The 12,564-nt window shown below is 48.1% G+C and overlaps 1 protein-coding gene across 1 annotated transcript; it reads left to right on the top strand.

Annotated features, from left to right (window-relative positions):
- Window positions 1-10,716: 10,716 nt before the first annotated feature.
- Window positions 10,717-12,280, top strand: LOC123771413 (exonuclease GOR-like). The gene has a single exon (XM_045763918.2). The coding sequence runs from the start codon at window positions 10,722-10,724 to the stop codon at window positions 11,598-11,600; it is 879 nt and encodes a 292-aa protein (XP_045619874.2). The 5' UTR covers window positions 10,717-10,721; the 3' UTR covers window positions 11,601-12,280.
- The last annotated feature ends 284 nt before the right edge of the window (window positions 12,281-12,564 follow it).

The raw sequence follows: 12,564 nt of genomic DNA, 5'->3' as shown, positions 1-12,564 counted from the left end.
TCTCCCATACTGAACTCCCATGCTACCCTCCCATACTGAACTCTCCCGTGCTACCCTCATACTGAACTCCCATAGCTACCCTCCCATACTGAACTCCCATGCTACCCTCCCATACTGAACTCTCCCATGCTACCCTCCCATACTGAACTCCCATGCTACCCTCCCATACTCAACTCCCATGCTACCCTATACTGAACTCTCCCATGCTACCCTTCCATACTCAACTCTCCCATGCTACCCTCCCATACTCAACTCTCCCATGCTACCCTCCTATACTCAACTCCCATGCTACCCTCCTATACTCAACTCTCCCATGCTACCCTCCCATATTCAACTCCCATGGTACCCTCCCATACTGAACTCTCCCATGCTACCCTTCAATACTCAGCTCTCCCATGCTACCCTCCTATACTCAACTCTCCCATGCTACCCTCCCATATTCAACTCCCATGGTACCCTCCCATACTGAACTCTCCCATGCTACCCTTCAATACTCAGCTCTCCCATGCTACCCTCCTATACTCAACTCTCCCATGCTGCCCTCCCATACTCAACTCTCCCATGCTGCCCTCCCATACTCAACTCTTCCATGGCACCCTCCCATACACAACTCCCATGCTACTTTCTCATACTCAACTCTCATGCTACCCTCTCATACTCAACTCCCATGCTGCCCTCCCATACTCAACTCTCCCATGCTACCCTCCCATACTCAACTCTGCCATGCTACCCTCCCATACTCAACTCTCCCATGCTGCCCTCCCATGCTACCCTCCCATACTCAACTCTCCCATGCTACCCTCCCATACTCAACTCTCCCATGCTGCCCTCCCATACTCAACTCTCCCATGCTGCCCTCCCATACTCAACTCTCCCATGCTACCCTCCCATACTCAACTCTGCCATGCTACCCTCCCATACTGAACTCATGCTACCCTCCCATACATAACTCATGCTACCCTCCCATACTGAACTCTCCCATGCTACCCTTCCATACTGAACTCTCCCATGCTACCCTCCCATACCTAACTCCCATGCTTCCCTCCCATACTCAACTCCCATGCTACCCTCTCATACTCAGCTCTCCCATGCTACCCTCCTATACTCAACTCTCCCATGCTACCCTCCCATATTCAACTCCCATGGAACCCTCCCATACTGAACTCCAATGCTACCCGCCCATACTCAACTCCCATGCTACCCTCCCATATTCTACACTCCCATACTCAACTCCCATCCTATCCTCTCATACTCAACTCTCCCATGGTACCCTCCCATACTCAACTCTCCCATGGTACCCTCCCATAGTGAACTCCCATGCTACCCTCCCATACTGAACTCTCCCATGCTACCCCCTATACTCAATTCTCCCATGCTACCCTCCCATACTGAACTCTCCCATGCTACCCTCCCATACTGAACTCTTCCATGCTACCCTTATACTAAACTCCCATGCTACCCTCCTATACTGAACTCTCCCATGCTACCCTCCTATACTGAACTCTCCCATGCTACCCTCCCATAGTGAACTGTCCCATGCTACCCTCCTATACTGAACTCTCCCATTCTACCCTCCCATAGTGAACTGTCCCATGCTACCCTCCTATACTGAACTCCCATGCTACCCTATCATACTCAACTCTCCGATGCTACCCTCCCATGGTCAACTCTCATGCTACCCTCCCATACTCAACTCTCTCATGCTACCCTCCCATACTCAACTCTGCCATGCTACCCTCCCATACTCAACTCTCCCATGCTACCCTCCCATACTCATACGGTATTGATACCGTCTGAGAGAGACCTGTGGCGTACAGGAATGGTACAGAGGTGAACCAGACAGGCAACATATTGGACAGTCGTCTGGAGGTCTCGTCAGGTCCAGGTAACCTAATCTAACATAACCTAGCCTAGCCTAACCTAGCCTAGACTAGCCTAACCTAGCCTAGCCTAACCTAGCTTAGACTAGCCTAACCTAGCCTAGCCTAACCTAGCCTAGCCTAACCTAGCCTAGCCTAACCTAGCCTAGCCTAGCCTAACCTAGCCTAGCCTAGACTAACCTAGCCTAGCCTAGCCTAACCTAGCCTAGCCTAACCTAGCCTAGCCTAGCCTAACCTAACCTAACCTAACCTAGCCTAGCCTAGCCTAGCCTAATACTAAACTCTCCCATGCTACCCTCCCATACTCAACTCCCATGCTGCCCTCCCATACTCAACTCTCCCATGCTGCCCTCCCATACTCAACTCTCCCATGCTGCCCTCCCATGCTACCCTCCCATACTCAACTGCCATGCTACCCTCCCATACTCAACTCCCATGCTGCCCTCCCATACTCAACTCTGCCATGCTACCCTCCCATACTCAACTCTGCCATGCTACCCTCCCATACTCAACTCTCCCATGCTGCCCTCCCATACTCAACTCTCCCATGCTACCCTCCCATACCTAACTCCCATGCTTCCCTCCCATACTCAACTCCCATGCTACCCTCTCATACTCAGCTCTCCCATGCTACCCTCCTATACTCAACTCTCCCATGCTACCCTCCCATATTCAACTCCCATGGTACCCTCCCATACTGAACTCCAATGCTACCCTCCCATACTCAACTCCCATGCTACCCTCCCATATTCTACACTCCCATACTCTACACTCCCATACTCAACTCCCATCCTATCCTCTCATACTCAACTCTCCCATGGTACCCTCCCATACTCAACTCTCCCATGGTACCCTCCCATAGTGAACTCCCATGCTACCGTCCCATACTGAACTCTCCCATGCTACCCCTATACTCAATTCTCCCATGCTACCCTCCCATACTGAACTCTCCCATGCTACCCTCCCATACTGAACTCTTCCATGCTACCCTTATACTAAACTCCCATGCTACCCTCCTATACTGAACTCTCCCATGCTACCCTCCTATACTGAACTGTCCCATGCTACCCTCCCATAGTGAACTGTCCCATGCTACCCTCCTATACTGAACTCTCCCATTCTACCCTCCCATAGTGAACTGTCCCATGCTACCCTCCTATACTGAACTCCCATGCTACCCTATCATACTCAACTCTCCGATGCTACCCTCCCATGGTCAACTCATGCTACCCTCCCATACTCAACTCTCTCATGCTACCCTCCCATACTCAACTCTGCCATGCTACCCTCCCATACTCAACTCTCCCATGCTACCCTCCCATACTCATACGGTATTGATACCGTCTGAGAGAGACCTGTGGCGTACAGGAATGGTACAGAGGTGAACCAGACAGGCAACATATTGGACAGTCGTCTGTAGGTCTCGTCAGGTCCAGGTAACCTAACCTAACCTAACCTAGCCTAGCCTAACCTAGCCTAGACTAGCTTAACCTAGCCTAGCCTAGCCTAGCCTAACCTAGCTTAGACTAGCCTAACCTAGCCTAACCTAGCCTAGCCTAGCCTAGCCTAACCTAACCTAGCCTAGCCTAACCTAGCCTAACCTAGCCTAGCCTAGCCTAGCCTAACCTAGCCTAGCCTAGCCTAGCCTAATACTAAACTCTCCCATGCTACCCTCCCATACTCAACTCCCATGCTGCCCTCCCATACTCAACTCTCCCATGCTGCCCTCCCATGCTACCCTCCCATACTCAACTGCCATGCTACCCTCCCATGCTGCCCTCCCATACTCGTCTCCCATGCTACCCTCCCATACTCAACTCTGCCATGCTACCCTCCCATACTCAACTCCCATGCTACCCTCCCATACTCAACTCTCCCATGCTGCCCTCCCATACTCAACTCTCCCATGCTGCCCTCCCATACTCAACTCTCCCATGCTGCCCTCCCATACTCAACTCTCCCATGCTGCCCTCCCATACTCAACTCTCCCATGCTGCCCTCCCATACTCAACTCCCATGCTGCCCTCCCATACTCAACTTCCATGGCACCCTCCCTTACACAACTCCCATGCTACTTTCTCATACTCAACTCCCATGCTACCCTCTCATACTCAACTCCCATGCTGCCCTCCCATACTCAACTCTCCCATGCTACCCTCCCATACTCAACTCTACCATGCTACCCTCCCATACTCAACTCTCCCATGCTGCCCTCCCATGCTACCCTCCCATACTCAACTCTCCCATGCTACCCTCCCATTCTCAACTCTCCCATGCTGCCCTCCCATACTCAACTCTCCCATGCTGCCCTCCCATACTCAACTCTCCCATGCTACCCTCCAATACTCAACTCTCCCATGCTACTGTTTCATATTCCCTCTTATATTTAACTCCCATGCTACCCTCATACTCAACTCTCCCATGCTATCCTCCCATACTACCCTCTTATATTTAACTCCCATTTTACCCTCCCATATTCAACTCCCATGCTACCCACCCATACTCAACTCTCCCATGCTATCCTCCCATACAAAACTTCCGTGCTACCCTCTCATACTCAACTCCCATGCTGCCCTCCCATACTCAACTCTCCCATGCTACCCTCCCATACTCAACTCTGCCATGCTACCCTCCCATACATAACTCATGCTACCCTCCCATACTGAACTCTCCCATGCTACCCTTCCATACTGAACTCTCCCATGCTACCCTCCCATACCTAACTCCCATGCTTCCCTCCCATACTCAACTCCCATGCTACCCTCTCATACTCAGCTCTCCCATGCTACCCTCCTATACTCAACTCTCCCATGCTACCCTCCCATATTCAACTCCCATGGTACCCTCCCATACTGAACTCCAATGCTACCCTCCCATACTCAACTCCCATGTTACCCTCCCATATTCTACACTCCCATACTCTACACTTCCATACTCAACTCCCATCCTATCCTCCCATACTCAACTCTCCCATGGTACCCTCCCATACTCAACTCTCCCATGGTACCCTCCCATACTCAACTCTCCCATGGTACCCTCCCATAGTGAACTCCCATGCTACCCTCCCATACTGAACTCTCCCATGCTACCCCCTATACTCAATTCTCCCATGCTACCCTCCCATACTGAACTCTTCCATGCTACCCTTATACTAAACTCCCATGCTACCCTCCTATACTGAACTCTCCCATGCTACCCTCCTATACTGAACTCTCCCATGCTACCCTCCTATACTGAACTCTCCCATGCTACCCTCCCATAGTGAACTGTCCCATGCTACCCTCCTATACTGAACTCTCCCATGCTACCCTCCCATAGTGAACTGTCCCATGCTACCCTCCTATACTGAACTCCCATGCTACCCTATCATACTCAACTCTCCGATGCTACCCTCCCATGGTCAACTCCCATGCTACCCTCCCATACTCAACTCTCTCATGCTACCCTCCCATACTCAACTCTGCCATGCTACCCTCCCATACTCAACTCTGCCATGCTACCCTCTCATACTCAACTCTCCCATGCTACCCTCCCATACTCATACGGTATTGATACCGTCTGAGAGAGACCTGTGGCGTACAGGAATGGTACAGAGGTGAACCAGACAGGCAACATATTGGACAGTCGTCTGTAGGTCTCGTCAGGTCCAGGTAACCTAACCTAACATAACCTAGCCTAACCTAACCTAGCCTAGCCTAGCCTAGCCTAGCCTAGCCTAACCTAGCCTAGCCTAGCCTAGCCTAACCTAACCTAGCCTAGCCTAGCCTAATACTAAACTCTCCCATGCTACCCTCCCATACTCAACTCTCCCATGCTGCCCTCCCATACTCAACTCTCCCATGCTGCCCTCCCATACTCAACTCTCCCATGCTGCCCTCCCATGCTACCCTCCCATACTCAACTGACATGCTACCCTCCCATACTCAACTCCCATGCTGCCCTCCCATACTCAACTCTCCCATGCTACCCTCCCATACTCAACTGCCATGCTACCCTCCCATACTCAACTCTCCCATGCTGCCCTCCCACACTCAACTCTCCCATGCTGCCCTCCCATACTCAACTCTCCCATGCTGCCCTCCCATACTCAACTCTCCCATGCTGCCCTCCCATACTCAACTCTCCCATGCTGCCCTCCCATACTCAACTCTTCCATGCTACCCTCCAATACTCAACTCTCCCATGCTACTGTTTCATATTCCCCCTCTTATATTTAACTCTCATGCTACCCTCATACTCAACTCTCCCATGCTATCCTCCCATACTACCCTCTTATATTTAACTCCCATTTTACCCTCCCATATTCAACTCCCATGCTACCCACCCATACTCAACTCTCCCATGCTATCCTCCCATACAAAACTTCCGTGCTGCCCTCCCATGCTACCCTCTCATACTCAACTCCCATGCTGCCCTCCCATACTCAACTCTTCCATGCTACCCTCCCATACTCAACTCTGCCATGCTAACCTCCCATACTCAGCTCTCCCATGCTACCCTCCCATACATAACTCATGCTACCCTCCCATACATAACTCATGCTACCCTCCCATACTGAACTCTCCCATGCTACCCTTCCATACTGAACTCTCCCATGCTACCCTCCCATACCTAACTCCCATGCTTCCCTCCCATACTCAACTCCCATGCTACCCTCTCATACTCAACTCTCCCATGCTACCCTCCCATACTCAACTCCCATGCTACCCTCCCATACTCAACTCCCATGCTACCCACCCATACTCAACTCTCCCATGCTATCCTCCCATACAAAACTTCCGTGCTGCCCTCCCATGCTACCCTCTCATACTCAACTCCCATGCTGCCCTCCCATACTCAACTCTTCCATGCTACCCTCCCATACTCAACTCTGCCATGCTACCCTCCCATACTCAGCTCTCCCATGCTACCCTCCCATACATAACTCATGCTACCCTCCCATACATAACTCATGCTACCCTCCCATACTGAACTCTCCCATGCTACCCTTCCATACTGAACTCTCCCATGCTACCCTCCCATACCTAACTCCCATGCTTCCCTCCCATACTCAACTCCCATGCTACCCTCTCATACTCAACTCTCCCATGCTACCCTCCCATACTCAACTCCCATGCTACCCTCCCATACTCAACTCCCATGCTACCCTCCCATACTCAACTCCCATGCTACCCTCCCATACTCAACTCCCATGCTACTCTCCCATACTCAACTCCCATGCTACCCTCTCATACTCAACTCCCATGCTACCCTCTCATACTAAACTCTTCCATGTTACCCTTCCATACTCAACTCTCCCATGCTGCCCTCTCATACTCAACTCTCCCATGCTACCCTCCCATACTAAACTTCCATGTTACCCTTCCATACTCAACTCTCCCATGCTACCCTCTCATACTCAACTCTTCCATGCTACCCTCCCATACTAAACTCTTCCATGTTACCCTTCCATACTCAACTCTCCCATGCTGCCCTCTCATACTCAACTCTCCCATGCTACCGTCCCATACTCAAATCCCATGCTACCCTCCCATACTCAACTCCCCCATGCTACCCTCCCATGTTATTCTCCCATACTAATCTTTCATGCTACCTTCTCATACTCAACTCCCCCATGCTACCCTCCCATGTTATTCTCCCATACTAATCTTTCATGCTACCTTCACATACTCAACTCTCCCATGCTACCCTCCCATATACAACCCTCCCATACTCAACTCTTCCATGCTCCCCTCCCATTCTACCCTCCCATATTGAACTCTCATTCTAACCTCCCATACTCAACTCTCCCATGCTACCCTCTCATACTCAACTTTCCCACGCTACCCTCCCATATTCAACTCCAATACTACCCTCCCATACTCAACTGTCCCATGCTACCCCCCGTACTCAACTCTCACATGCTTCTCTCCCATGCTACCCTCCCGTACACAACTCTCCCATACTATCCTCCCATATTTAACTCCCATGGTTCCGTCCCATTCTACCCTCCCATACTCATCTCTCCCATGCTATCCTCATACTCAACACTCCCATACTTACCTCACTCGCACGCAAATCTTTCTCCCACGTAACACCCATGTAGCTCCCTCCCACGCAATTCTCCCTCGTACGCAGCTCTTCCTCCCACACAACTCTTCCACCCACGCAACACTTCCTCCCACGCAACACTTCCTCCCACGCAACTCTTCCACCCACACAACACTTCCTCCCACACAACACTTCCTCCCACGCAACACTTCCTCCCACACAACACTTCCTCCCACGCAACTCTTCCTCCCACACAACACTTCCACCCACACAACACTTCCTCCCACGCAACTCTTCCTCCCACGCAACACTTCCTCCCACACAACACTTCCTCCCACACAACACTTCCTCCCACACAACACTTCCTCCCACACAACTCTTCCACCCACGCAACACTTCCTCCCACACAACACTTCCACCCACGCAACTCTTCCACCCACGCAACTCTTCCACCCACACAACTTCCTCCCACGCAACTCTTCCTCCCACGCAATGGTGACCAATTAGTAGGGACGGTGAAGCCAGCAACTCACCTTCATCGTGAAGCTGCCCACAACAGCCTGGTGGCTCCCAGGTTACTTCATCTTGAGGTTACCCTGAGATGATTCCGGGGCGTAGCGTCCCCGCGGCCCGGTCGTCGACCAGGCCTCCTGGTTGCTGGACTGGTCAACCAGGCTGTTAGACCCGGCTGCTAGCAGCCTGACGTATAAATCACAGCCTGGTTAATCAGGTGTATACATCAGTAGTATCATATTATTGAGTAGTGTAAAGTATAAGTGTATACACCTAAGTGTATAATGTATATTGTTACTATATAGACATCGTAAACAGTGGTATGAGGTCATACATCATGGCGGTTATATTTCACTGTTAAGAATACAAAAAAATGTATTTGAAGATATACTTATGATTATTAATACATTGAACTTTTTAATACGGTGAACTTTTTTAATACAGTGAACTTTACAATCCACAATTCATTGGTACCTTCAATTACCTGTAGCTAATACAATGTCCTGTTGAACATTTGATAATGGATCATACATTTTGAATTCCCCAGCATTGTAACATCACTATAAAATATAAACTAAATAATATATGTAAACAAACTACTTAAACTGAGTAACACTTCCTATCGGTTGCACTTAGTAACACTGTAATATGAGCGGACATATGATGGTTACACCGGAACCAAAGGTACCCTTCCAAGAATGAAATGCTACAGAGGATTAAAAAACGCTGCCACCATCTGCCTTTGACCATTGAGACTATATCAAGCAACGAGGCAAGAAACATTGCTTGACTTGGAGAGTACTTTCTATAACTGTCATTAATTATCGGACGCTTGTCAGCCCACTATATCCAAAAGGCTAAGAGGATTCAACAATTGACACAGACGGGAAATTTAACAAAAGTTTATTGAGAAAATTATGCTAATCACCACTATAAATCCTACTCTAACACTGGCCAATAGTTAAGAAATTTAGACATGGAACAAAATCCTCAGAGATCACACTTTACCTTAAGACCTCTGTCTCTCCCTCCGGTGGATTCACTCTGTCCCTCGCTGGCTGTGCGATGTTCTCACAGATCCACTCCTGACTCTGGTGTCTGGCACTCTGTCTCTAAGTCTCTACAGGACCAATATATACACCCCAAAAGGGAGGGGGGGGGGAGATTTGCTGTTGCTACCTACACTAAAAATGTAAGAGGTCGGCCACACGTGCACAAACACTCAAGAATTTTTCCATCAAGCTTGTTTGACATTCACCATACACTGTTCAAGAGAGGAATTATTAATTACGTGTGGCTGACTTGTGACCTGACTAAAAGGGGATCATCCATGGATGTTTACACATAAGAATCTGGGGTCTAATTCCATTGCAATGTTTGACAAGAGTATCATGAAATATTACATACTTGAAACTAGCTGACTAAGACTAATCCAGGAATTTTTTAATCAACATACAAGATAATCCAGAGGTCATCTGGGCTGACCTCTTGGAGAAGGCTTCCCTGGGTGAAAACTCTAGGGGAGGGGGGGGGGGGGTCATGGGTGTTACAACATCAAAATTATACAAACTAATAGATTACGTAAATTATTTCACGTTTTAGAGAAATTTGAGTTGAGTTCATACAGAAATTCATGACAAATATATTTAAGATTTTTTAAATAGACATTTTAATAGAATAAATGAATTATTATTCATAATTATACAGGGATCATTTTACAGGCTCTGGAGGTGTGTGTATAGTCACCAAGAACATCTTATCACAGTCAAGGTAACGAATTTTAATTCCACATTTATAAATCTGTTATACAAAACTACATAAAGCTTTAATAACAAAATATTGTCGATTTTGTGGGTTATATAAACGAGATATTAGCTTCAAGAGCAGTTATGTTATTTTTGGTTTAAGCTCATTGTGTAGAATAAGCCTAGCCCGTTAGTGTTCCTTTGGGAACTTATTATCCAATGCATTTGGGCTATTTTTTCATATAATAATAAAATACAAAGTAAATCTGTTTCACTTTAACTAATAAATATTTTCAGACAAGACGTAAAGAATAATCTGAGGAAATCCTTCCTAAAATTTTACTAACAGTATTTCATGACTAATCCAACGGAAAGCAGAGTGGTCTCTTCTGATTATAAGAGTTACTCCTCTCCCTCTCCTCTGAAGTTTGACTTCATCATTCCATTATAATAAAAATATTCACTGATTCTAAACCAATATACATTTAAAATGCAAACATCACCAAATATATATTTTCTAACTACCCAGGCAGGGATCGTGCAAGGAATTAAGATGGCGATGCTGGTGAACATGTCTTTATATAGCCGGCTGCAACAGAAGGAGCTGTCGGAGGCTGACCTGCGCCGCTTCTGCTTCCCGCGCCCTCATTCCCAGCCCGGGAGAGCCCAACTCTTCAACATTGATCAAAGCTTCAACACTGTCATTCCGGGACGACGAAGTCGCAATTGCAGACGCTGTAAGACAGTGTACAGCATAGACAACCTTGGTCGGGTGCTCACTAAAGACACTTGTGCCCACCACTGGGGCAAGCTCTCCAGAACAGCCTACCCTTACTACTACTGCTGCAATTTGCCCCTCGGTTCCCGACCTTGTTCAACTGCTCCTCAACACGTTTCAGAGGAAATTGATCCTAATAATTTAACAGGCTTCATCAACACTAGCCTCAACAGCAGTGTGACTTCAGAAGCCATTTACGCCCTCGACTGTGAGATGGTATTCACCACAGCTGGGATGGATGTGGCAGCTATCTCTATCGTGGACTCCAACTGTCAGCTGGTGTACGAGACGCTGGTGCATCCCGACGACCCCATCGTCGACTACAACACCGAGCACTCTGGACTCTCAAGAAACATGTTTCAAGGAGTTTCGACTCTGCTTAAGGACGTCCACGCCAAGCTGCTCACACTGGTGGGAAGCCGGACTATTCTAGTCGGCCACGGCCTGGACCACGACCTAATGCGGCTGAAGGTGATACACGATCACGTGGTGGACACCAGTGTCCTCTTTCCTCATCCTCGAGGCTTTCCTACTCGAAACTCTTTGAACTTTTTAAAGGAAAGGTTCGGTGGGGGGTTGAGAAGCTCTAGCTATGGTCTGAAGTGTCGAGCAGACGCCGAGGCAGTCATGCACATTGTAAACAATATGAGGTAGGCTATGGCCTAAAGTGTCGAACAGACGCCGAGGCAGTCATGCACATTGTAAACAACATGAGGTAGGCTATGGCCTAAAGTGTCGAACAGACGCCGAGGCAGTCATGCACATTGTAAACAACATGAGGTAGGCTATGGCCTAAAGTGTCGAGCAGACGCCGAGGCAGTCATGCACATTGTAAACAACATGAGGTAGGCTATGGCCTAAAGTGTCGAGCAGACGCCGAGGCAGTCATGCACATTGTAAACAACATGAGGTAGGCTAAGTCCAGGAAAACCTGCACACTTCAGTTGTTGCTAACATCTAAAAAAGAGCTTATTTTTGGTTGTTCAGAATGGTTGGTTTACTTTTGATCAGTAGGAACATTAAACTCGTAATTTCCAGTGCAAAAAAAGTATGATTTTTATTTTCTATAGAGCTAATGATTGGTTTAATTTTATTTTGATTAGTAGGCTTAACTTTTCAATTAACTACTAATTGTCAGTGCCAAATAAAACTAATTGTGATTAATTTTAAATTGTATCTGTGCATGCCAAAAACTATTAAGGACTTCCAAACTTGGTGACAAGGCATGATAATTGGTAAATAGTAAGAGTTTTAACTGAAGACAGTTAAACATAATTCTGATGTCCTGAAGAAACTTGTCCTAGTCTTAATATGCACTTGTGTTGTCACTAACTTGCAATTGTATTTAACTGATGAAAATGGTTTTACTGACATGGTTAACTACCCCACCTTGAGAAGCTGAGGTCAGTTAATGAATGTATATACATGGAAAGATCAATTCAGAAGATACAGCTGAGGAAAAGGTCAGTCAAGACAACCTTCCTCTACTAAGGTTAATAATACATAATGTACCTGACCTTCCCCAGAGATACAGTCAGTGAGTGCCTCAGAACTAGGTCAAGACCTGAAGCTTTGTTCTAATGTCGTGTCCTCAAACTTGTACTTCTTCCACTTGGTC

The sequence above is a fragment of the Procambarus clarkii genome, chromosome 54, assembly GCF_040958095.1.
Source record: "Procambarus clarkii isolate CNS0578487 chromosome 54, FALCON_Pclarkii_2.0, whole genome shotgun sequence".
In the NCBI taxonomy this organism is placed as follows: Eukaryota; Metazoa; Arthropoda; class Malacostraca; order Decapoda; family Cambaridae; genus Procambarus; species Procambarus clarkii.
Note: the sequence above shows the minus strand (reverse complement) of the source record. Positions and strands in the feature narration are given on the sequence as shown.

Excerpts from the sequence above, each read along its gene's own strand:
- LOC123771413 (XM_045763918.2), top strand. The coding sequence starts at position 10,722 with ATGGCGATGCTGGTGAACATGTCTTTATATAGCCGGCTGCAACAGAAG.